Genomic DNA, 21,791 nt, shown 5'->3' on the forward strand with positions numbered 1-21,791 from the left:
TTTTTTTTTTTCATCAAATAACAGTTTAATCAGGAATTTTGACAAACAGCACACAAATGTGTGTGAGAATACATCTTTTCAAACAACACAATGCAGGAAATAATCGACTGGTGATCTAAGGCATTTAATAGTGTTATTGATTTTACAACTGCAGCTACATTCCTTCTAGCTAATACTAGTCTAAGCTGTTTACAATACTTGCTCTTTTCAGAATGGCTAATTGCCCATTAAGGCAATTAACACTGTAAAGTGAAAGAACAAGAAAACTGATTGTTTTTTTTAATGCATATTTACCGTCCACAGATCCTTCAAAGTTATTTAGCCATTAATTGGATAGGCTTCATGATGCTGGAGCATATATTGCTAACATGCTACTGAGTTAAGACGATGTGCATAGCATCTCAAGTATTACCAGGCAGTCTGCCTCAAGCTGAACATTCTCACAATAACACCAAGTATCAGCTGACATTTTAACTAGAGAGTAAAAAGACAGGAGATGCTCAACGAGACCCCAGATGGACCCAGTTTTCACCTTACGCCAGATGTTAGATAGCTGATTGGCTAAGATTGGTTTGGTGCTTGACGTTACTGCTGATGTAGTTTTGCAATGGAGCGATAAAGCTAATCTAGGTAACTAATAGAGGTTGATCATGCAGAATTTTATATTTAAGCTCTAGGACTTAAATAAGAGGCCTTTGGAAACGTTCAGAGATGTCTTTGAACATTTGGGGTAAGATGGAGAACTGTACATGTTTTAATTTGGGAAGAACCTTTCTTTAAGAGAAATAATTACTGATTACTACACTACGGTAGTGTGCGATTGTGACCGCATGAGCAGAACTTAACCGAAAAAGGTCCGAAATTAGACTAAACAACACCTCCACCACTGGAAAGCCCTACTTGGAAGGTCCCAGAGTCAAAAATCCAAGATGGCCGCACCGTACGTCAACAGTAGTAAAAGCCGTAGGGCTGTACAGTCTATTAGCACTGCTATCTGTCTCTCCTTAAATCAGGCGTACCCACCGTACATGTGGACGCATTTGCATGGTGTTTGAATACGCAAAAGACAGCATAGCAATGCGTTATCAACTGGTATCGCTAACAATACTAACCTGGGACGTATAAAGTGGGCCATTTTTTTTTGTTGTTGTTGTTGGATTTGCCACAAAAGACAGGGCAAGGATCGTCAAACCAGACTCTTAAGTGTTTTGAAATAGTGTAAAAATAATAATAATGCTTAACTGAAACGCCATTAACTTCCGAGATAAATGGAACGCAGCAAAAGTATACGAGGCCCAGACAGAAATATTAGCGTGTGCTGGAGATCTGCTAGATTTAAATATGTCCCAAAAATCTGATTCGAAGTTCACAAAACATCTAAGAATCAAGCTAAATCTAATCTGCCTCAGAAACACTCAGAACCTTTACCACCACTATTGTAGACGAATCAGTGCAGTAGTGTAATATGGCTGTAGTGAACCGCTCAGGCTTTTGCACGAGCCATGCTAGTTAAACGGAGAGCTCAGCCCAAAAAAAGAAAATGGCTAACAGTAGCTAACAGGATGTGAAGGCCAGCAGTTGGTTGTTAGCTGAGAGCATGCTAACAAAATGCTAACTCCACTTTCCCCACTGATTAGAGATTGGACAAAATGCTAACTTGTATTTCTCAGGGAATGGATGCTAAAAACATGCCTGCTACTTTGTTTTTTAGTAAGTGGAAGCTAGCAAAATGCTAATTTTAGTTTTTTAGTGAAGGAAGGTTAACAAGACAATGCTAACTCCTTTTCTCAGTGATCTGAAGGACAAATTTGAGGAAAACCAAACCCAAAACCCTGTTTCTGACTGAACAGAAGCTAACAAGAAAATGCTAACTTAGTTTCCGTTCACAAAAAACTCTAATTCCAGTTTATCTTTTAATGAAAGCTAAAGGAATGGAAGCTGAAGTCGTCCATGTCTAGTTTCTCAGTGATTGAACACTGTTTTGTTAAATTCCAGTCTCATTTCTCAGGGAAGCTAATGCTAGCTAGTGTTTCTCACTGAATGGAAGCTAACATTTTAAACTCAATTTCTTAGGGACTGGAAGCTTAAAAAAAGGCAAGTTTACTTGTGTTTCTTAGTGAGTGGAAACTAACAAATTGGTAATTCCAGTTACTCACTGAATGCAAGTTAACAAGGAAATGCTAACTCTCGTTTCTCTGTGAATGGAAGCTAACAAATGCTTGCTAATTTGAGTTTCTCAGTGACTAGAAGCTAACACAGAAATGTTAACTCCTGTTTGTCAGTGAATTGTTTCTGGGTGAATGCAAGAAATCCTTTCAGTCCTTTCAGTTTCTCAGGGAACGGAAGCTAACAAGGAAATGCTAACTCACGTTTCTCAGTGGATGGAAGCTAAAAATGTCTAATTCTAGTTTCCCCATTTAAGGGACTCTTAAAGAAATACTTGCTATCTTGTTTCTTGGTGAATGATAGCTAACAAGGAAATGCTAATTCTTGTTTCTCAGGGAATGGAAGCTAAAAGAAATGCTAACTTGTGTTTTTTCAGGAAATTGACAACAACTAGACAATCCATCTTCTGTTTCTGACTGAATGCAAGGTCTCCTAACGAGGTCTCCTTCCAGTTTCTCAGGGAACGGAAGCTAACAAGGAAATGCTAACTCTTGTTTCTCAGGGTATGCAAGCTAAAAGAAATGCTAACTTGTGTTTCTCAGGGAACGGAAGCTAACAAGGAAATGCTAACTCTTGTTTCTCAGGGTATGGAAGCTAAAAGAAATGCTAACTTGTGTTTCCCAGGAAATTGACGACAACTACACAAGCCATCTTCTGCAAGCTAACGAGGTCTCCTAACGAGGTCTCCTTCCAGTTTCTCAGGGAACGGAAGCTAACAAGGAAATGCTAACTCGCGTTTCTTAGGGTATGGAAGCTAACTCGCATGCTAACTCGCGTTTCTCAGTGGATGGAAGCTAAAAATGTCTAAATCTAGTTTCCCATTTAACGGAATCAAATAGAAATGCTTGCTAACCTTTTTCTTAGTGAATGGAAACTAAAAAGTATGCTAACTTGTGTTTCATCAAATTGAAGGGAACTAGACAAGCCAACTCCTGTTTCTCAGGGAATGGAGGGGAACAAGGAACACCATGAGCTAACTAGGCCGGGGTAATTCCAGTCTCCTCTTGAATCCCAGCTAACTGCTGGCTTTCATGATCTGCTGGCATTCATTTTTAGCTACGTTAGCCTTTTCCTTTTCTTGCAAACCTGCTCCAAGGAGGGAGAGGAGGCTAATCCTAGAGCAGCTGGTCTTGGGTTGTGTTTCATAAGAAAATGAGAAGATCTCTGTGCTAACACAGGTGGGTTAGCAGTCTCTAACCCTGTAGTGCCTCTCCAGTTTAGTGTTCAAGTTTCCACGCTCTGAAGAGGAGGTGTTGTATCCTGCTCCTTTGTGAGGTCCATTTCTTTAGTTTCTCAGGTGTCGTATGGTCCATGATTTATAGCGTTACTTCAGTCCACTTTATGAGACAGGAGAACCGTCAGTTCACAATAACTGACTGTAGCCCAACTGTTGGATGGTGGACCTTCTCAGTAGACCTTCTCAATGACCAAACAGATGGGCTACACTCAGCAACCTACGCACCTATATGGTAGGGATTGCTCATAAAGTGGACAGAGAGTGTAGATACCAGGTAGGTGTTTCTAATAAACTGGCCACTCAGGTTATATTGAGTGAGTATGTCCTGCTGTGGCCTGGTTGACCCGTACAGGGTTGGCTATCGGATTATTGTCTAATCCCATTCTCTCAGCCGCCGTTAATCCCACAATGTCCCGCCTCCGCCTGCCTGGTGCCACCATCAGTGTCGAATGCGGTGGAGGTAGCGTTCTGGATCCTTCTCCGCAGCACCGTTTCGGCTCCAACCACCCCGTGCCTCCGCCTCTTCTTCATACAGGATGTCCCCAGAGTCGCGTGACCCAGCCTTGAGAGGGTCCTGCCCCCCGCAAGCTCCCAAAGCAGCGTCTTCATCATCAGCTGTGGCCTCGGATGATTGTCCAGGTGACCGGTCTCTGAATCTAACGGAACATGGAAGTAAAACAGGGACACTTAAAAAAAAAAAAAAAAAAACACGACTTCACATGTATGACTACACTGAATGGTCAGAAGTATTGGGACACCTGCTCATTCTTCTGAAATCAAGGGTATTAAAAAGTTGGTTCTGCCTTTGTTGGAGTAACTGTCTCTACTGTCCAGGGAGGAAAGCTTTCTACTTGATTTTGGAGGAGCATTGCTGTGAGGATTTGGTTGAGAAACCAGGATGTTGGATGATGATGATCACCACCCCACCACATCATCCCCAACTCATCCTAAATGTACTGAATGCAGCACCACCATCATTCTCCATTCTCCAGACAGTCCAGACAGACAGTACTTCTTTACGGGGCCTAGACAACGTTGGTTGACCGGCTTAACTACTAGCTTGGATAAGCTGGTCAACCATCTTAACCAGCTTGCTTACCAGTACAGGGCATGTTTTCGGGTGGATGACCGGCCTGTCGACCAGCTTGTCAACCCCCTTGGCCATCAAAGACTAGCCAAAACCTTCTAAAACCAGCTATGAGCATCAAGCAGCATAAGTGGGCCACCTTATAGACACTGTTGATGGGTTGACTTTCCCAATCCTTCAGGCTGTCTCATGATATTTTATTTAGGCTTGAAGAATGGAAGCTAGAATGGAGATAAGAGTTGTTAACACTATAAGGACAAATGTTTGTGGACACCTCTACTAATGCATACATTCAGCTACTTTAAGTTGCACCCATTGCTGACACAGATGTACAAATGCACACACACACAAAGCTTGTCTAGTCCCTGTACAGAAGTACCGCCAATAGAATAGGACTCTCTGGAGCAGATCAATTAGGTGACCCTAGTGGCACCATACTGCTTAATGCCAGGCGTGGGCTAGAGGGGTATAAAGACCCCCAGCATTGAGAAGCTGTGGAGCAGTGAAACAGTGTTCTCTGGAATGACGGAGGGGCTTCATCCAGTAGTTTGGGAAGTTAGGATGAGGTGGGATGGCGATCATCATCCAACATCTTTACCTGCCTAACGCTCTTGTCCTTGAATGCAATCGAATCCTCACTGCAATGCTCCTCCAAAATCTAGTAGAAAGTCTTCTTAGCTGGACAGCAGAGACAGTTATGCCAACAAAAGCAGGATCAACTCTTTTTTAATACCCTTGTTTTAGAAGAAGCAATGAATTAGCAAGTGTCCAAATACTTCTGTCCGTATAGTGTAGCTATAGGTCTATGGCCGGAGTCATTTTAAAGAGGGTTTTAAAAGGGACGTTTTCAAGAATTCTTTATAATGCAGTGTTTGAGGGGTCAACACAAGTCATTCAGAGTGGTTTGTTCTGGTATAGTATTAAAACATACCAACACCAGTGAATCTACACACGTATTCTGAGTTTTATCTCCTCTCCAACATGACTAGCTTTTAGAGAATAAGCCATTTTCATGGCATCAGACATCAGTGTAAATGTTACTGCTATATCAAATACTTTAGCTTTACTGTAGCTTTTAGAGTCTCAGTTTCTTTAGAGTGGAGCATTTCACACCAAACCCACTCTAAATGACTTTGTTTACATCTGAACCACTTAATTATGCAGAAGCTGAAATATGTGGACTTCCCCTTTAAGGTAAGATGGAGTACAGATATGTCAGCTGGATGAACGTTCTGATAGGCTGCTGTTCTGTTGTGAAAGCAAGAGATCAGGAGCCCGATCTGTTTGGACAAGTGTCAAATACAGGTCACAGATTTAAGACACATTTTGATATTTACATTTTAAGACTTAGTTATGTATTAACCACTGATTTTTTTATTGGCTATAAATTATTCAGTGTCCACTACTAATTATTCCATATATACTCTGAATCATTCAGTCTCCACTATCAATTATTCAGTCTCCACTATCAATCATTCAGTCTCCACAATGATTCATTCGGTATCCACTATCCACTATGAATCATTCAGTGTACACAATAAATCATTCAGGGTCTACTATGAATCCTTCAGTATCCACTATGAATCCTTCAGTATCCACTATATACTATGAATCCTTCAGTATCCACTATGAATCCTTCAGTAGCCACTATCCACTATTAATTGTTCATTATCCACTATCCACTATGAATCCTTCAGTAGCCACTATGAATCCTTCAGTAGCCTACTATGAATCCTTCAGTAGCCTACTATGAATCCTTCAGTAGCCTACTATGAATCCTTCAGTATCCACTATGAATCCTTTAGTATCCACTATGAATCCTTCAGTATCCACTATATACTATGAATTATTCAGTATCCACTATGAATCCTTCAGTATCCACTATATACTATGAATTATTCAGTATCCACTATCCACTATGAATCCTTCAGTATCCACTATGAATCCTTCAGTAGCCACTATCCACTATTAATTGTTCATTATCCACTATCCACTATGAAACCTTCAGTAGCCACTATGAAACCTTCAGTAGCCACTATGAAACCTTCAGTAGCCACTATGAATCCTTCAGTAGCCACTATGAATCCTTCAGTAGCCACTATGAATCCTTCAGGGTCTACTATGAATCATTTAGTATCCACTATCCACTATGAATCCTTCAGTATCCACTGTGAATCCTTCAGTGTCCACTGTGAATCCTTCAGAGTCCACTGTGAATCCTTCAGAGTCCACTGTGAATCCTTCAGGATCCACTATGAATCACTGAGTGTTTACTATGAGACTAATATGTACTGTATGTTGTTTGAGTGTGAGGAGCTGTGGGCCTACATATGGGCCTTTAGGGCTTAAAGGGTTAAGAAAATCAGATGTGGGCCACTTAGGCCTGCAGTGTGAGCAGTGTGTCCCTTAGTAAGGACAGCTCTAATGCAAGGACTCTCTCTCTGCCAGTGTCTCTCTGCCAGTGTCTCTCTGCCAGTGTCTCTCTGCCAGTGTCTCTCTGCCAGTGTCTCTCTGCCAGTGTCTCACCTGGAGTGTCCAAACGCCCGAACCCCTCTGGTGGTCGAGACAACGTCACTGCGATGAGGTTCTGCACGGATTCCGCTGCGGTTTCGGGCCCGGACCCTTAAACCCACCAGTGCCTGCGCCAGCCTTTCTTCATCTTCTCCTTCATCTTCTTCTTGCCCGCCGTCCTCCCCCTCCCCCTGCCCCGTTCTCCAGTCGCCCCACACCATTCGCGCCCGTTGCTCAGCATCCGGTTCTCCAGCCGAGCGGAACAGACGCCGCAGCTGCCGCAGGTTCACACCCTGGAAGATGTTGGCTGAGCCGGACTTGCGGATGCGACGCTCAGAGGCTGTGGGCCGGCAGAACGTGGGCTGGGACGGGCCGGGCAGGGCCGGGGGTGCAGCTGCGACATCCTCCATCTTCAGCACCTCTGAGGGGTCAAAAGAGAAGGTAAATGAACAAAGTTAGACAGCCTTTTCCAAACTAGCCTCTTACCATGAATGCGTGAGTGCTCTACAGTGGAAGGCGGAAACCTGGTTACCATGGTTACAGACCTGCACGTTGTAGCTGAGCTGTCATCATGGTCTGCATTGAATTTTATTTCTAAATGTATGCGTGCATGGAGAGAACACTACCACTACCAGCTCCCACCCCAAAAATAAAGGTCCTGCAAAGGGTTCTTTGTAGAACAACCAATAGGGGAACCATGTTGGGTTCTATAAAGAACCATTTCTGTGAATAACCTATAAATTGGTAAAGAACTTCTTTAAACCTTTATAAAGTTCTACCCACATACACTATATGGACAAAAGTATTGGGACACCACCTTTTTCCTTCTAAAATGCATCATCCCCAACTCATCCCAAAAGTACTGGATTTGGGTTGGGTTAAAAAAAAACAAAAAAAAAAAAAAAACAGGATACGCAAGCTTATCTGAGCATCACGGCCCCTCATTACGGATTTTCCAGACGCCAAAGCACTGATAATGCTGGGAAATGTGGGTTTTCTTCAGATTTATCATATTTAGGCCATACATTAGCTCATGCAGACAACCACAGAAGCCGTTTAGCAGCTTTATAGCCAACTGCCTTATTGCAGTGTGTGTGTGTGTGTGTGTGCGCAGCCACTGGAAGGGTAGACGTCAGTGGAAACATCTCATTAAGATCGTCCTGCAGCATCACTAATCATTAACCTACTGACCTAGACACAGTGCCAAAGCCTTTTGCCTGGAAAACAACAAGTCAAGCCCAAGATTAATGCTTCCCCCTAAAACCACACACACACACACACACACACACACACACACACAGTCTGCTGGCCCTCATGTGACCGTGTCTGCCTGCACCGAAACCAAGAACATTCACTATTCCAGAAGAGAATCCAAAACTGGAAAAATGAAAACACATGAATGAAATATGAATCTGATACATTTTGCTATCGTGGTACAGAACATGCTTTTATGAGTGTATCGTGGATATCGTCAGTACTTAAAGAGCACTGATTAACTGCACCTTTCATTATAAAAAGTGTCATTAGTATTATGTAATTCAGTGGAGTGAAGCATAATTGAGTTAAAACCATGGTATTCAGTATGGAAGAGCATTTGGAATGCAGTTTTAAAAGAAATTACGCTGTTGGTACATTTTTGTCTACATAAAAAATAAACTAAACTAAAATAAACAAAATATTGAGATAAATATCGTAAAAAAATGTCTTTAAATATCGTGATATAAAACTGTAAATATAATAAATGTGACATGATTTTGGACTTAACTACAACAGCTCGAAGATCCTGACGATTGGTTTGGGCGTCACGTCATCAGTAACACAGAAACCCCCACGTCACACAAAGCCAACAATTTACATACACGATACGGACAAAAGTATTGGGACACCTGCTCATTCACTGTTTTATCCTGCTTTTGTTGGGGTAACCGTCTCCACGGTCCAGTAAAGAAGGCCTTCTCCTAGATTTTGGAGCTGGAGCACTGCTGTGAGGACCAAAGCCTTCTGGAGCTCCACCATCCATCATGCCAGAGAACACAGTTAGTCTTCCACTGCTCCACAGCTTCTCAATGCTGGGGGGCTTTATTATACCCCTCTATCCCACGCCTGGCATTATTAGGCAGCATGGAGCCAATAGGGTTACAATAATCTGCTCCAGAGAGTCCTATTCTACTGGCAGTACTTCTTCTCTACAGGGACTAGACTACAAGCTGTGTGTGCTTGTCGTCTCGTAGCTGAAGGCATCCATTAGAAGAGGCGTCCACAAACTTACAAAGGGGAACTAAACCTTCCCCTCTTTTTTTTTTTGTATGTGCACCCATTGCTGACCCAGATGTGCAAATGCACACACACACACACACACACACACACACACACACACACACACACACACACAGTACTGCCAATAGAATAGGACTCTCTGGAGCAGATAGGAAGGGGTATACGAAGCTGTGGAGCAGTGGAAGACTCACTGTGCTCTCTCTCACTGTGTTCTCCACCCAGTACTTCTGGGATAAGCTGATGAGTCTTCCTCTCTGGACAGTAGAGACAGCTACTCCAACAAAAGCAGGATCAGCTCTTTTAGTAGCCTTGATTTCAGAAGGAACAGTGAATAAGCAGGTGTCCCAATACTTCTGGCCACATAGTGTGTATGTAGTACAAGACATGTATGCTTTGATTTGATCCAAATACTTATTGCATATGATAACATCTATCCAACACACACACACACACACACACACACACACACACACACACACACACACTGCAGCCTGCAAGCTACAAGTCTGGGGTCCCTGCAGCCCCACATGACACGTCATACCTCTACCTACTTGTTTGTGGAGTCACAAATGAAGCTGCATCGCTTAATTAAACGATGCATGCATGCATACACACACACACACACACACACGCACACACACTCCACAGTCCTGCCACTGCATGCGCGAGCCTGCATGCTGACCTGTGCTCCATTTAACTGGCTAAACTACGGTCTGCCTAATCATCCACCGACCAGCTAAAAACACACACCCCAGCCCACCTTCCCGTCCTGTGCGCGGATGATAATCCTCCTTAACTCCTCGGAATCATCTGTGGGCTGATCTATTCGCCTGTAAAGCTCCCAAACGTGCGGAGTTTCACACGATCGCTGTGCTTCTGCCTCGCCGGGCGACAAAAACACACAGTAGTTTCGCTATGTACACGCACAGCACGGCGCTGGCCAATGGGAGAGCTCGGTTCGACGCTAAGGCCCGCCTTTTGCGCGGGTCTGCCCAATCGGAGCGGAGCTGCGTGAAAAAAAGAGAAAATCGCGGTGTCGTTTTTCATTGACGTCAATGCTGTTGTTCGGCGCAGTGTGCGAGAACGTCAGAGCCGTTTTGGGAGGGTAGAGACACGGACAAAACCACGTATCTGATGAAATACTTGTTTTTAAGTAGGTTAAACAGGTTTAAACGCTTCTAATTAGACTTTGCTAAGCATTTTTGTTTTCAACGAGCTGCCAAGGACACGAAGTAGAGCCTAAATGGTTGTTTATCTCATTAAATAAAGCAATAAAACGTTATAAATGCTGATATAACTGCAATAAAATCCTGTATAAGCTTCGTTTAACAGTCCAAAAAAACACCCTCGTCTCCTTATAGGTTATGCAAGGTCATGTGCTAACGAGAAGCACCGCCAGGTGGCACTGTGGTGTCCACTCTATATAGTCAACAGACTGTATAGAGAATTACTAACAGTAGGTGAATCCCCTTAGAGATACACAACATTTAGAATATAGAGATACACCCCCACGAAGAAGGGTATAGGGCGTGGAAGTGGCTGAGCTCCATCCAATACCTTTGCGATGGACTAGGACTAGGAATAGGACTAGGAGTGGAGTTCGTGATCCAGAACTAATCATCCTTCATCAGTACCTGACCTCACTAATGCTCTTGCCTTGACCCGAAACGCATCAGATCCTCACAGCAGTGATACGGCATCTAGCGTAAAGCCTTCCCAGAAGAGTAGGAGCTGTTACTGGAGCAAATGCCAGACAGACCATCTTCCCTGTTCCATCTTACCCTTGATTTTGGAAATGCAGTGCATTCTGGTAGTCCCTGTAAGGCAGGAGGGAGGATTAAACAGGGTGATCTCATTATTTTTGCCTGGAGGCTCAAGGTTGACTAATGGTTCGTTCAGACGGTTATATCTCCTTTCTGGAACAGGGAGCTTTAATTCAGATCAGCTGACACGTCAGGCGCCAGGTCACAGTCTAACATGTTTATGACATTAATAACTTTAAGGGTTATGTGGTGATACTGAGATATGATTTACTGCTGATTAGGTGAAGCGCAGGCCTTTAATGCCCGGCATGTTTCATCACTGGCTGTGTGGTTCGGTAGCATGAAAACATTCAAAGATCAAGCACAAGCAACTCGACAAGCTTTCCGACCTAAATTCACTCAGATGAATCATAAATATGATGAAAAGTGGCTGCGGTTGGCTACTGCCAAACTGCTCACATTGGTGACACTGGGACACACACATGATTGGTGTTTATTTAGGTTTGCAGTCAGGCTTTTTTAGGCTGTGGCCAATCAGCTGTGATGGGAAGCAGTTTTACCAATGGTTGATGTAGATGCAGGTACATGTAGAACAACAGTAGCGATGAGAAGGTGGGACTTGAGCAGTTTGACCAATGGTTGATGTAGATGCAGGTACATGTAGAACAATAGTAGCGATGAGAAGGTGGGACTTGAGCAGTTTGACCAATGGTTGATGTAGATGCAGGTACATGTAGAACAATAGTAGCGATGAGAAGGTGGGACTTGAGCAGTTTGACCAATGGTTGATGTAGATGCAGGTACATGTAGACCAATAGTAGCTGTGAGAAGGCGGGATTTGAGCAGTTTGACCAATGGTTTATGTAGATGCAGGTACATGTAGACCAATAGTAGTGGTAAGAAGGTGGGATTTGAGCAGTTTGACCAATGGTTGATGTAGATGCAGGTACATGTAGACCAATAGTAGCTGTGAGAAGGTGGGATTTGAGCAGTTTGACCAATGGTTGATGTAGATGCAGGTACATGTAGACCAATAGTAGCTGTGAGAAGGCGGGATTTGAGCAGTTTGACCAATGGTTTATGTAGATGCAGGTACATGTAGACCAATAGTAGCGATGAGAAGGCGGGATTTGAGCAGTTTGACCAATGGTTGATGTAGATGCAGGTACATGTAGAGCAATAGTAGCTGTGAGAAGGTGGGATTTGAGCAGTTTGACCAATGGTTGATGTAGATGCAGGTACATGTAGAGCAATAGTAGCGGTGAGAAGGCGGGATTTGAGCAGTTTGACCAATGGTTGATGTAGATGCAGGTACATGTAGACCAATAGTAGCGGTGAGAAGGCAGGACCTAAGCAGATTTAAGTGTTTAAAGCTGTAAAAACCTGCATACTGATCGTGTGGTGACTGTAGAAGCAAATGCTGATGTGAAATCAATGAGAAATCCCGATCAGGCACATTTATTACATCCCACAAGGAGGATACGTCCAGGAATAAGAGGACATATGGCCACAGTGTAGTATGTTTCTGATGATGCTGTGTATGGAAACGTTAATAATAATATAAAATATTCACATGTTAACTGGCCAATTTCTGTCGTGTTTGTTAATGTAAATGTATTAGGGGCAGTGGTTAGAGCTCCAGACTCCTAATGACAGGGTTGTGGGTTCAATGCCCGGGCTCAACAGGTTGCCACTGTTGCCACTTTGCCCTTCCATTCATTCGGCTGTGTGTTTCCTACCACACTGTACATAGTACAGTGACAAATACATGCACCTTAACTTTTTTACTTTATAGTAAAACTTTACAATGGTTACACCGTGCCTTTAAATCCTCTGGGACCAAAGCAGTCAGTCACATATTATTAGAGAAATGAAATTCACATCGTTTTAAAGGTCTAAATTCTACATTTTCCACATGTACACTATCTTCACAAAAGTTTTGGGACACCTGCTTATTCACTGTTTCTTCCGAAATCAAGGTTATTAAGAAGAGTCTCCTGCTTTTGTTGGAGTAACTGTCTATACTGTCCTTGGAGGAAGACTTTTTGCAAGATTTTGGAGCTGGAGCATTGCTGTGAGGATTTGATTGTATTCGTTAGTGAGGTCAGAATGTTGGATGATCACCTTCCCACTTCATCGTCCCAAATGTACTGGATGGAGCTCCAGAGGACACAGTTCTTCCACTGCTCCACAGCTTCTCAATGCTGGGGGGCTTTACACCCCCCTCTAGCCCACGCCTGGGATTATTAGGCAGCATGGTGCCAATAGGATCAAGATGTTTATTATCTGCTCCAGAGAGTCCTAATCTATTGGCAGTAGTTCTTCTCTACAGGGACTAGACAGTCTGTGTACATCTGTGTTAGAAATGGGTGCAACCTAAAGTAGCTGAATGCATTCATTAGAAGGGGTGTCCACAAACATTTGGACATATAGTGTATATCTTTATTAGAAGACAGACTGGACACTCAGCTTTTATTTTAATATCATTTATACATGCAGTTTAGATACCGGACAACAGAGAGCTTAGCAATTCCTTTAATGTACAGTAAATAAATGAGCTCAGAATGGCATTGTGTCTTAACATTGAGCAGATATCTCAGACCCATCAATGTTTGACTCCACCTGATTCCACCTGGGACCCCCTCAAACGTCTGTGTTTATTAGCTCGGGGTCATGGGCGCTCGCCTAGGGCCTAATATCTCAGTTCTGCAGTATCAGCAGCGTCATCACTGTTTCATCAGCTGCTGGTGACAGACAGGGACTGCAGGGGTGTTCTGTTAATGCAGCTGCAACCATGTAAAAGAGCAGATTCAGCGACCTTCAGAGTCTGTCCGTTCCTCACTCAACACTCTGAACTTGACCCTGAGCGAGTTTACATGCACAAAATAATCTGATCACTGCAAAAATAATCAATAATGCCATTATCACATTCACAAGCACTTAAATCGTCTGATAGTGAGAATAACTTTATGTATGTGGAATGAGGATTTCACCTTGGTGGGACTTTCCCTAATTCAATTAATCAATCAATCCATAAATAAAACTCAGACAATCGCTAAATCCACCAAATAACCAACCAATAAATCAATCAACACAGACAATCAATCAACTCAGGAAGTTAACTCAATCAACACAGACAATCAATCAACTCAGGAAGTTAACTCAATCAACTGAGACAATCAATCAACTCAGGAAGTTAACTCAATCAACTGAGACAATCAATCAACTCAGGAAGTTAACTCAATCAACACAGACAGTCAATCAACTCAGGAAGTTAACTCAATCAACACAGACAATCAATCAACTCAGGAAGTTAACTCAATCAACTGAGACAATCAATCAACTCAGGAAGTTAACTCAATCAACACAGACAGTCAATCAACTCAGGAAGTTAACTCAATCAACTGAGACAATCAATCAACTCAGGAAGTTAACTCAATCAACTGAGACAATCAATCGACTCAGGAAGTTAACTCAATCAACACAGACAATCAATCAACTCAGGAAGTTAACTCAATCAACACAGACAATCAATCAACTCAGGAAGTTAACTCAATCAACTGATACAATCAATCCACTCAGGAAATCAATCAATTTATGCAATCAATCAACTAAGCCAATCAACCATTAACATCAGAAAAACAATCAACCAACTTAGACAATCAATAAAGCAAGCAAGTAATCAATCAACTCGAACAATCAAGCAATCAATAAACTCAGGAAGTTAACTAAATCAACTTAGACAATCAACTCAGACAATCAATACACTGAGGCAATCAATTAACTCAGGCAACAAATCAATCAACTCAGAAAAACAATTAATCAATCAATCAACCAACTCAGACATTAAATAAATCAAGCAAGCAATTAATCAACTCAAACAATCAAGCAATCAACCCAAACAACCAAGTAATCAATCAACTAAGGCAATCAATCAACTCAGAAAACAATTAATTAATCAATCAACCAACTCAGGCAAGCAATCATTCAAGCAAGCAATTAGTCAACTCAAACAATCAAGCAATCAACTCAAACAATCAAGCAATCAATAAACTCAGGCACTCAACCCGGACAATCAACTCAGACAATCAATCAATTCAAACAATCAAACAATCAATAAACTTAGGTAATCAACTCAGTCTATCAACGAAGACAACCAAGCAATCAATAAACTCAGTCAACTCAGACAGTCAATTAACCCAATCAATTAACTCAGACAATCAATGAACTCAAATTTAAAATTCATCTTGAGTTAGGTAGGTTCAGAAGGTTCTTGCACGGTGGGTCTCTCTCCACTGTGAACAGGATGTCTTGGATATTATGGGATATCTTGATCATCATAGGATCTTCCTTCAAACATCATCTATCCATGGCACCTCGTCAGGCAACCTTTCACACAGATATTGGACTTGAACTTCATGGCTAGCAACAAGCCTCGTATAACAGATCCATTCATCCTGCATCAGCTCCTCCGGTCACTAGAGGGCAGTGCTCACATGTTCTACAAGTTCTGCTTCAGCTTCAGGCTGAAAAACCAACGTCAGAGAATCTTAACATGTGATTAAGAGAGAGAGAGGAACTAAAGCAGAGCCACAGAGCCAGAGCCACGGTCATGCTGCTCCATCAGCATGGTCATGCTGGTCATGCTGGTCCATCAGCATGGTCATGCTGGTCATGCTGGTCCATCAGCATGGTCATTTGTCAACCCCATTTGACCCCATTAATAATATACCTAGTAAAGGCCGGTACTCACTTGGCCTGGTGTTTGGACCCCTGGAGGTGGGCGTGGTACTGTTCTACAGAGTTCAGAGACACTGTACACACACTGCAGGAGTAACTGCCTCTCACACCTGCGGGTCAACACACACACACACACACACACACACACACACTATTTATTACTGCCCCCATAAGTGTGTACTTCTGTCTTCTGTATGAGTGTGTGTTATACACTATTGGGATAGTGTGAGTGGTCTAGGCCTTTGACCTGTGGTTGCCATGGTGTCCGGTGCCAGGTGTCCGGTGAGTTGCCGTAGTAACTGTGCTCTGGCTGTGTTCCTGCTGTGTTTCTTCCCTCTGTAGTGCTGTCGGGCCATCAGAGGGTTATTAAAGCATGCTCCACACAGACAGCAGAAACGCACCTCCTCCTCCTCTGCTGTGCTGCTACTGGACCGGGGAGGGGGCGGGGCTACAGGAGAATCAGAGATGAAGGTGGTCCCAGGGGTGGAGTCTGCTAAAAACAAGGCACAAGTAAACAACAGATGTGTTTATTATTGTATGAAGTATTTTTAATTATTCAGCAACTGCTGTAAAACTAAACATGATATATATATATATATATACATATATATGTATATAAATTATTTAGTGTGTACTAAAATTTATTTGGTACGTCGTATAACATTTTCAGTTCCTAATATAATAATTTCAGTATATACTATAAATGATTAACTAAATATGCTATAAATAAATATGCTATGAATTATTCACTAACTACCATAAAGTACCATGAAGTATTCAACTGTCAATTATTTGGTGTCTACTATAAATTATTCAGTATTTGCTATGAATTATTTAGCATCTACTATAAATTATTCTGTATTTATTATACATTATTTAGTACCTACCTAAGAATCTACTACAAATTATTTAATATCTACTATTAATTATTCAGTAACTTTATTTAATATCTACAACAAAATATTTAGTAACTAGGAGATTCCTTTCAGAATACACTAAAACTTATTCAGTTATTACTTTAAATAATTCAGTACCTACTACAGATGATTCAGTATCTACTGTAAATTATTCAGTATCTACCGTAAATGATTCAGTACCTATTATAAATTATTCAGTATCTACTGTAAAATATTCAGTACCTACTACAGATTATTTAGTATCCACAGTGAATTATTCAGTATCTACTGTAAATTATTCAGTATCTACTATAAATGATTCAGTACCTATTATCAATTATTCAGTATCTACTGTAAAACCTTCAGTGCCTACTACAGATTGTTATGCAGTACCCTCTATCAATTATTCAGCATCTATTATAAAATATGCAATACCATCTACAGATGATTCAGTATCTACTGTAAATTATTCAGTATCTACTATAAATGATTCAGTCTCTACCATAAATGATTCAGTACCTATTATCAATTGTTCAGCATCTATTATAAAATATTCAGTACCTACTACAGATGATTCAGTATCTACTGTAAATTATTCAGTATCTATTGTAAATGATTCAGTACCTATTATAAATTATTCAGTATCTACTGTAAAATATTCAGTACCATCTACAGATCATTCAGTATCCACAGTGAATTATTCAGTATCTACTGTAAATTATTCAGTACCTATTATCAATTATTCAGTATCTACTGTAAAACCTTCAGTGCCTACTACAGATTGTTATGCAGTACCCTCTATCAATTATTCAGCATCTATTATAAAATATGCAATACCATCTACAGATGATTCAGTATCTACTGTAAATTATTCAGTATCTACTATAAATGATTCTGTCTCTACCGTAAATGATTCAGTACCTATTATCAATTATTCAGCATCTATTATAAAATATTCAGTACCTACTACAGATGATTCAGTATCTACTGTAAATTATTCAGTATCTATTATAAATGATTCAGTACCTATTATAAATTATTCAGTATCTACTGTAAAATATTCAGTACCATCTACAGATCATTCAGTATCCACAGTGAATTATTCAGTATCTACTGTAAATTATTCAGTACCTACTATAAATGATTCAGTACCTATTATCAATTATTCAGCATCTATTATAAAATATGCAATACCATCTACAGATGATTCAGTATCTACTGTAAATTATTCAGTATCTACTATAAATGATTCTGTCTCTACCATAAATGATTCAGTACCTATTATCAATTGTTCAGCATCTATTATAAAATATTCAGTACCTACTACAGATGATTCAGTATCTACTGTAAATTATTCAGTATCTATTATAAATGATTCAGTACCTATTATAAATTATTCAGTATCTACTGTAAAATATTCAGTACCATCTACAGATCATTCAGTATCTACTGTAAATTATTCAGTATCTATTATAAATGATTCAGTACCTATTATCAATTGTTCAGCATCTATTATAAAATATTCAGTACCTACTACAGATGGTTCAGTATCTACTATACATTATTAATTACCTACCATAAATTGTTCATTACCTATTATCAATTATTCAGTATCTACTACACACTACACACTTGTACTGGTAATGGCAGTGAGTAACCGATCTATCCAGGTTCGGCCTACAAATGAGGTCTTTTGCAGCTCAGTTGTTAAGTTGGACAGATTTTCTTAAATCTATTAGAATTTGTAGCACTCCGCTGTGTTGTGGTCTGTAAAGTCTCTCCAAGTTGGCAACTGTGTTTACTAAACCCACACATTATAGAACAGAGCAAACTGACGGCTGGGGTAGTCTGTGGTGAGGCTGTTGTCCAGGGCTGGGGTGTCTTCTTTATCTGCTAGGAAACAGAGAACAGACATCTGGCCCACTGCCTGCTCTGCTCCGCAGTACCTGTGTGCTGGTGCCGGGTGCTCTCTGCCTCCCCCTGCACCAGCCGAACTCTCTTGGCGTGTATTTTGCCGCGGTAATGCGACTGAGCCACCACCGGAGAGGTGAAGAACATGTTACACAGAGTACAGCACTTATTAACATCCACCTCTTCTGTACTGTCCTGAGAGAGAGAGAGAGAGAGAGAGAGAGAGAGAGTTACTACCACACTGATATCCACAGGATTCGGTATGGACAAAAGTATTGGGACACCTGCTCATTAACTGTTTCTTCTGAAATCAATGGTCTTAAAAAGAGTTTCTCCTGCTTTTGGTGGAGTGACTGTCTCTACTGAGGGGGGAGTGTATGAGCCGATGTGTCAAATCACACACACACACACACACACACACACACACACACCTGAAAACACTCAGGATGAGGACAATGTCTCTCAGGCTCAGGTGTGATTTGGACCCACTGAGACTTTGTGGGGGAACTGTCAATCATTTTGTACCCTGTTAGCCTCCCTGAGGGCAGCCATGCTAACAGTAAAAACAACATCCAGCTCGTAGCTCCAGGCTAACCAATGCTCCCCACACAAGCTTCAGTCCACAGGCACAGCGCAGCGAGAGCAGTGAAGACAGCAGCTTTCTCAAAACCCAAAAACTTTTCACTGACTGAAGACCCTCATGGGCCCTGCAGGAAGCTGCAAGAACGTCCTAAATGATAAATAATATAGTCTAATTATGGAATTATAGTATTTGTATTATACAGTAGTAAACACATCATTTTATCACCATGTTTTAAAAATGAGGCATTCCAGATAATACCTTTATTATTTAAATGTATTTATTTAAATGTACCTAGTAAAGGCTGGTACTCATTTGGCCTGATGTTTGGACCCCTGGAGGTGGGCGTGGTACTGTTACATATAATTATTTACATTTATTTATTATTTAAATATTGCACAAAGATAACACAAGTAAACACAAAATGTCGTTGAAGGTTAAATGAAGGTTTTTATTATTAAGGGGAAAAAATCCAAACCTGTGTGAAAGAGTGATTGTCCACTAAACCTAATACCTGGTTGGGCCACCCTTAGCAGCAACTACTGCAATCAAGTGTTTGTGATAACTTGCAATGAGTCTTATACAGCGCTGTGGGAGAATTTTTTGCCCACTCCTCTTTGTAGAATGATTGTAATTCAGCCACACTGGAGGGTTTTTGAGCATTAACCACATTTTTAAAGTCATGCCACAGCAGCTGAATCAGATTCAGGTCAGGACTTTGACTAGGCCACTTGCTGGTGTGTTTTGGGTCATTGTCCTGCTGCAGAACCCAAATGCGCTTCAGCTTGAGGTCTCGAACAGATGGCCAGACATTCTCCTTCAGGATGTTTTTGGTAGTCAGTAGAAGTCTTCCAGGTCCTGAAGCACAGTGTCATGTAGGTTTGGACCCCCCCCCCCTAATAATAAAAACCTTCATTTAAAACTGCATTTTGTGTTTAATTGTTATCTTTGTGTCATGTTTAAATTTGTTTGATGATCTGAAACATTTAAGCGCAACAAACTTGTAAAAATGTAACTTAATGGCATTAATATCGCAACAATATTCTGTGATTAATTCATTCTGATTATTCACGAGTTAAAATGCTAGCTAGCACCTCCTTGAATTTTTGGGCGGGAGAACAAGTAAACGTGCCTAATAAAACATCTGGGGTTTTTTTCTTTTAATATCTGAGTGAAGTTTAGAGAATTTTAGCTCCAACACAAAAGCTTTAACAGAGAAAAAGCTTCACCAACTTTTTGAGAGATACATGAATGATCAGTGATTGGGAAGAGACTAGGAAGAGCAGCAATGTGTGTGTGTGTAAATATATATATATATATATATATATATATATATATATATATATATAAAAGAATGAGAGTTATTAGTTATGAGATTGAATCTATTTTCCAGCATTAATAAAGTGTAATCTACCCTCTAAACTCAACAGTAGGGACGCTGCGTTTACATCGCTAAGTAAAAGCGCTAATCCGTCACTAGCCTCTGTAACGAGAGAGATAGAGGCCTACGGGAGGAAGTTGGGGCCCAACTAAGATTATTAATTTGCATTAAAAAGAAAGGTTAACACATTAAAGTTCGCAAATTAATCAATAAATATAAATATATATATATAACGTGTCTCAATAATGTACATGCACACACACACACATGCGCTCTTACAGGGTTGTCTGGTCTGAGGCGTTTGGAGGGTGGGCCGCCGTCCTCAGGGTGCAACATGTAGAACAAACGGACTTTACTGGCATGCTTCTTACTCTGCAACACACACACACACACACACATTTATTTAGGCAAACCACTGATAAATTATTATTATTTACAATGGAGAACACACACACCATGGTGTTAATTCTGGGTATAAAATAGTTAAACACACAACAAATCTGGTCGATCTGCCAAGATCTGGGCTTGCGAGGCTAATTTAGCTAGCTAGCTAGCTAACAACTCATGGAAGCCTATACCCCGCCAACTAGCATGTTGCTAACTGCATGTGTAAATGATCACACACTCTCCTCAAACCCCGTGGAGGTGTTCAGTCATCTCTAATAGACTTGCTTCTGTGGTTTCTGACACTGTAGGACTCTATCTAGAACTGCTATCTAGAACCATGGACTACAGTGGGGAATACGCAACACACTAAAACCCAGAGGACAGACAGTCCGAGTGTGTGTCTGACCCGGTAGTGTGCGATGCGCTGTGACGGGGAGATGAGCTGAGCGTTACAGATGCTGCAGTACGTCTCTGTGAGCAGAACACCCTCACACACTCCCGCAGACTTCATCTGGAGAGCACAGGTGAAGGTTATCAGGTGCATGCAGGGGGTTTACAGCCAGGCTTATTGTTCTTATAGCTTCACCAGTGGTCATCACCATTACACACAAAACCTACACAAACAAGTTCAATGGCTATAAATGTGTTGTAGGCATGGTGACCCCTGGTGACCCCATTCACCACCAGGTAAAGAAAGCTGAACTGGTAAGTTTCTCTACAGTGAACCACTACAGTCTCCCATCAGTCCTGCAAATCTACATGCTACTGTAAATACATTAGCATAATAACTCAATATTAGTATTATACCAGTATATATATATATATATATATCAGTAATCCATTAAATCTGGTTCC

The 21,791-nt window shown here is 41.2% G+C and overlaps 2 protein-coding genes across 5 annotated transcripts; both read right to left on the minus strand.

Moving 5' to 3' along the window:
• Positions 1-3: 3 nt before the first annotated feature.
• avpi1 (arginine vasopressin induced 1) lies at positions 4-10,188 on the minus strand. Of its 3 annotated transcripts, none has more exons than XM_072656805.1 (3): positions 10,039-10,188; positions 7,017-7,422; positions 4-4,059 (listed from the first exon to the last, which is right to left on the minus strand). In XM_072656805.1, the coding sequence occupies exons 2-3, from the start codon at positions 7,409-7,411 to the stop codon at positions 3,843-3,845; spliced, it is 612 nt and encodes a 203-aa protein (XP_072512906.1). In that variant the 5' UTR covers positions 7,412-7,422; positions 10,039-10,188; the 3' UTR covers positions 4-3,842. The 3 variants fall into 3 exon arrangements, with proteins under 3 accessions (XP_072512906.1, XP_072512907.1, XP_072512904.1); XM_072656806.1 differs by having other exon boundaries at positions 10,029-10,188; XM_072656803.1 differs by lacking the exon at positions 10,039-10,188 and adding an exon at positions 7,547-7,773.
• A 3,402-nt stretch (positions 10,189-13,590) lies between these two features.
• On the minus strand, positions 13,591-21,447 carry LOC140535376 (zinc finger matrin-type protein 4-like). Of its 2 annotated transcripts, none has more exons than XM_072656694.1 (6): positions 21,343-21,447; positions 20,829-20,921; positions 18,624-18,783; positions 16,029-16,271; positions 15,795-15,891; positions 13,591-13,827 (listed from the first exon to the last, which is right to left on the minus strand). In XM_072656694.1, the coding sequence occupies exons 1-6, from the start codon at positions 21,445-21,447 to the stop codon at positions 13,779-13,781; spliced, it is 747 nt and encodes a 248-aa protein (XP_072512795.1). In that variant the 3' UTR covers positions 13,591-13,778. The 2 variants fall into 2 exon arrangements, with proteins under 2 accessions (XP_072512795.1, XP_072512794.1); XM_072656693.1 differs by having other exon boundaries at positions 16,029-16,274.
• Between the last annotated feature and the right edge of the window lie 344 nt (positions 21,448-21,791).

Source organism: Salminus brasiliensis, chromosome 15 (assembly GCF_030463535.1).
Source record: "Salminus brasiliensis chromosome 15, fSalBra1.hap2, whole genome shotgun sequence".
NCBI lineage: Eukaryota > Metazoa > Chordata > Actinopteri > Characiformes > Bryconidae > Salminus > Salminus brasiliensis.

Excerpts from the sequence above, each read along its gene's own strand:
- avpi1 (XM_072656803.1), bottom strand. The coding sequence starts at position 7,583 with ATGCAGACCATGATGACAGCTCAGCTACAACGTGCAG. Across the intron at positions 7,423-7,546 it reads AGCTCAGCTACAACGTGCAG|AGGTGCTGAAGATGGAGGAT; the intron begins GTCTGTAACCAT and ends TTGACCCCTCAG. Across the intron at positions 4,060-7,016 it reads CGGGCGTTTGGACACTCCAG|ATTCAGAGACCGGTCACCTG; the intron begins GTGAGACACTGG and ends ATGTTCCGTTAG.
- LOC140535376 (XM_072656693.1), bottom strand. The coding sequence starts at position 21,447 with ATGAAGTCTGCGGGAGTGTGTGAGGGTGTTCTGCTCACAGAGACGTAC. Across the intron at positions 18,784-20,828 it reads GCCTCAGACCAGACAACCCT|GACAGTACAGAAGAGGTGGA; the intron begins GTAAGAGCGCAT and ends TCTCTCTCTCAG. Across the intron at positions 15,892-16,028 it reads GGACACCATGGCAACCACAG|GTGTGAGAGGCAGTTACTCC; the intron begins GTCAAAGGCCTA and ends GTTGACCCGCAG.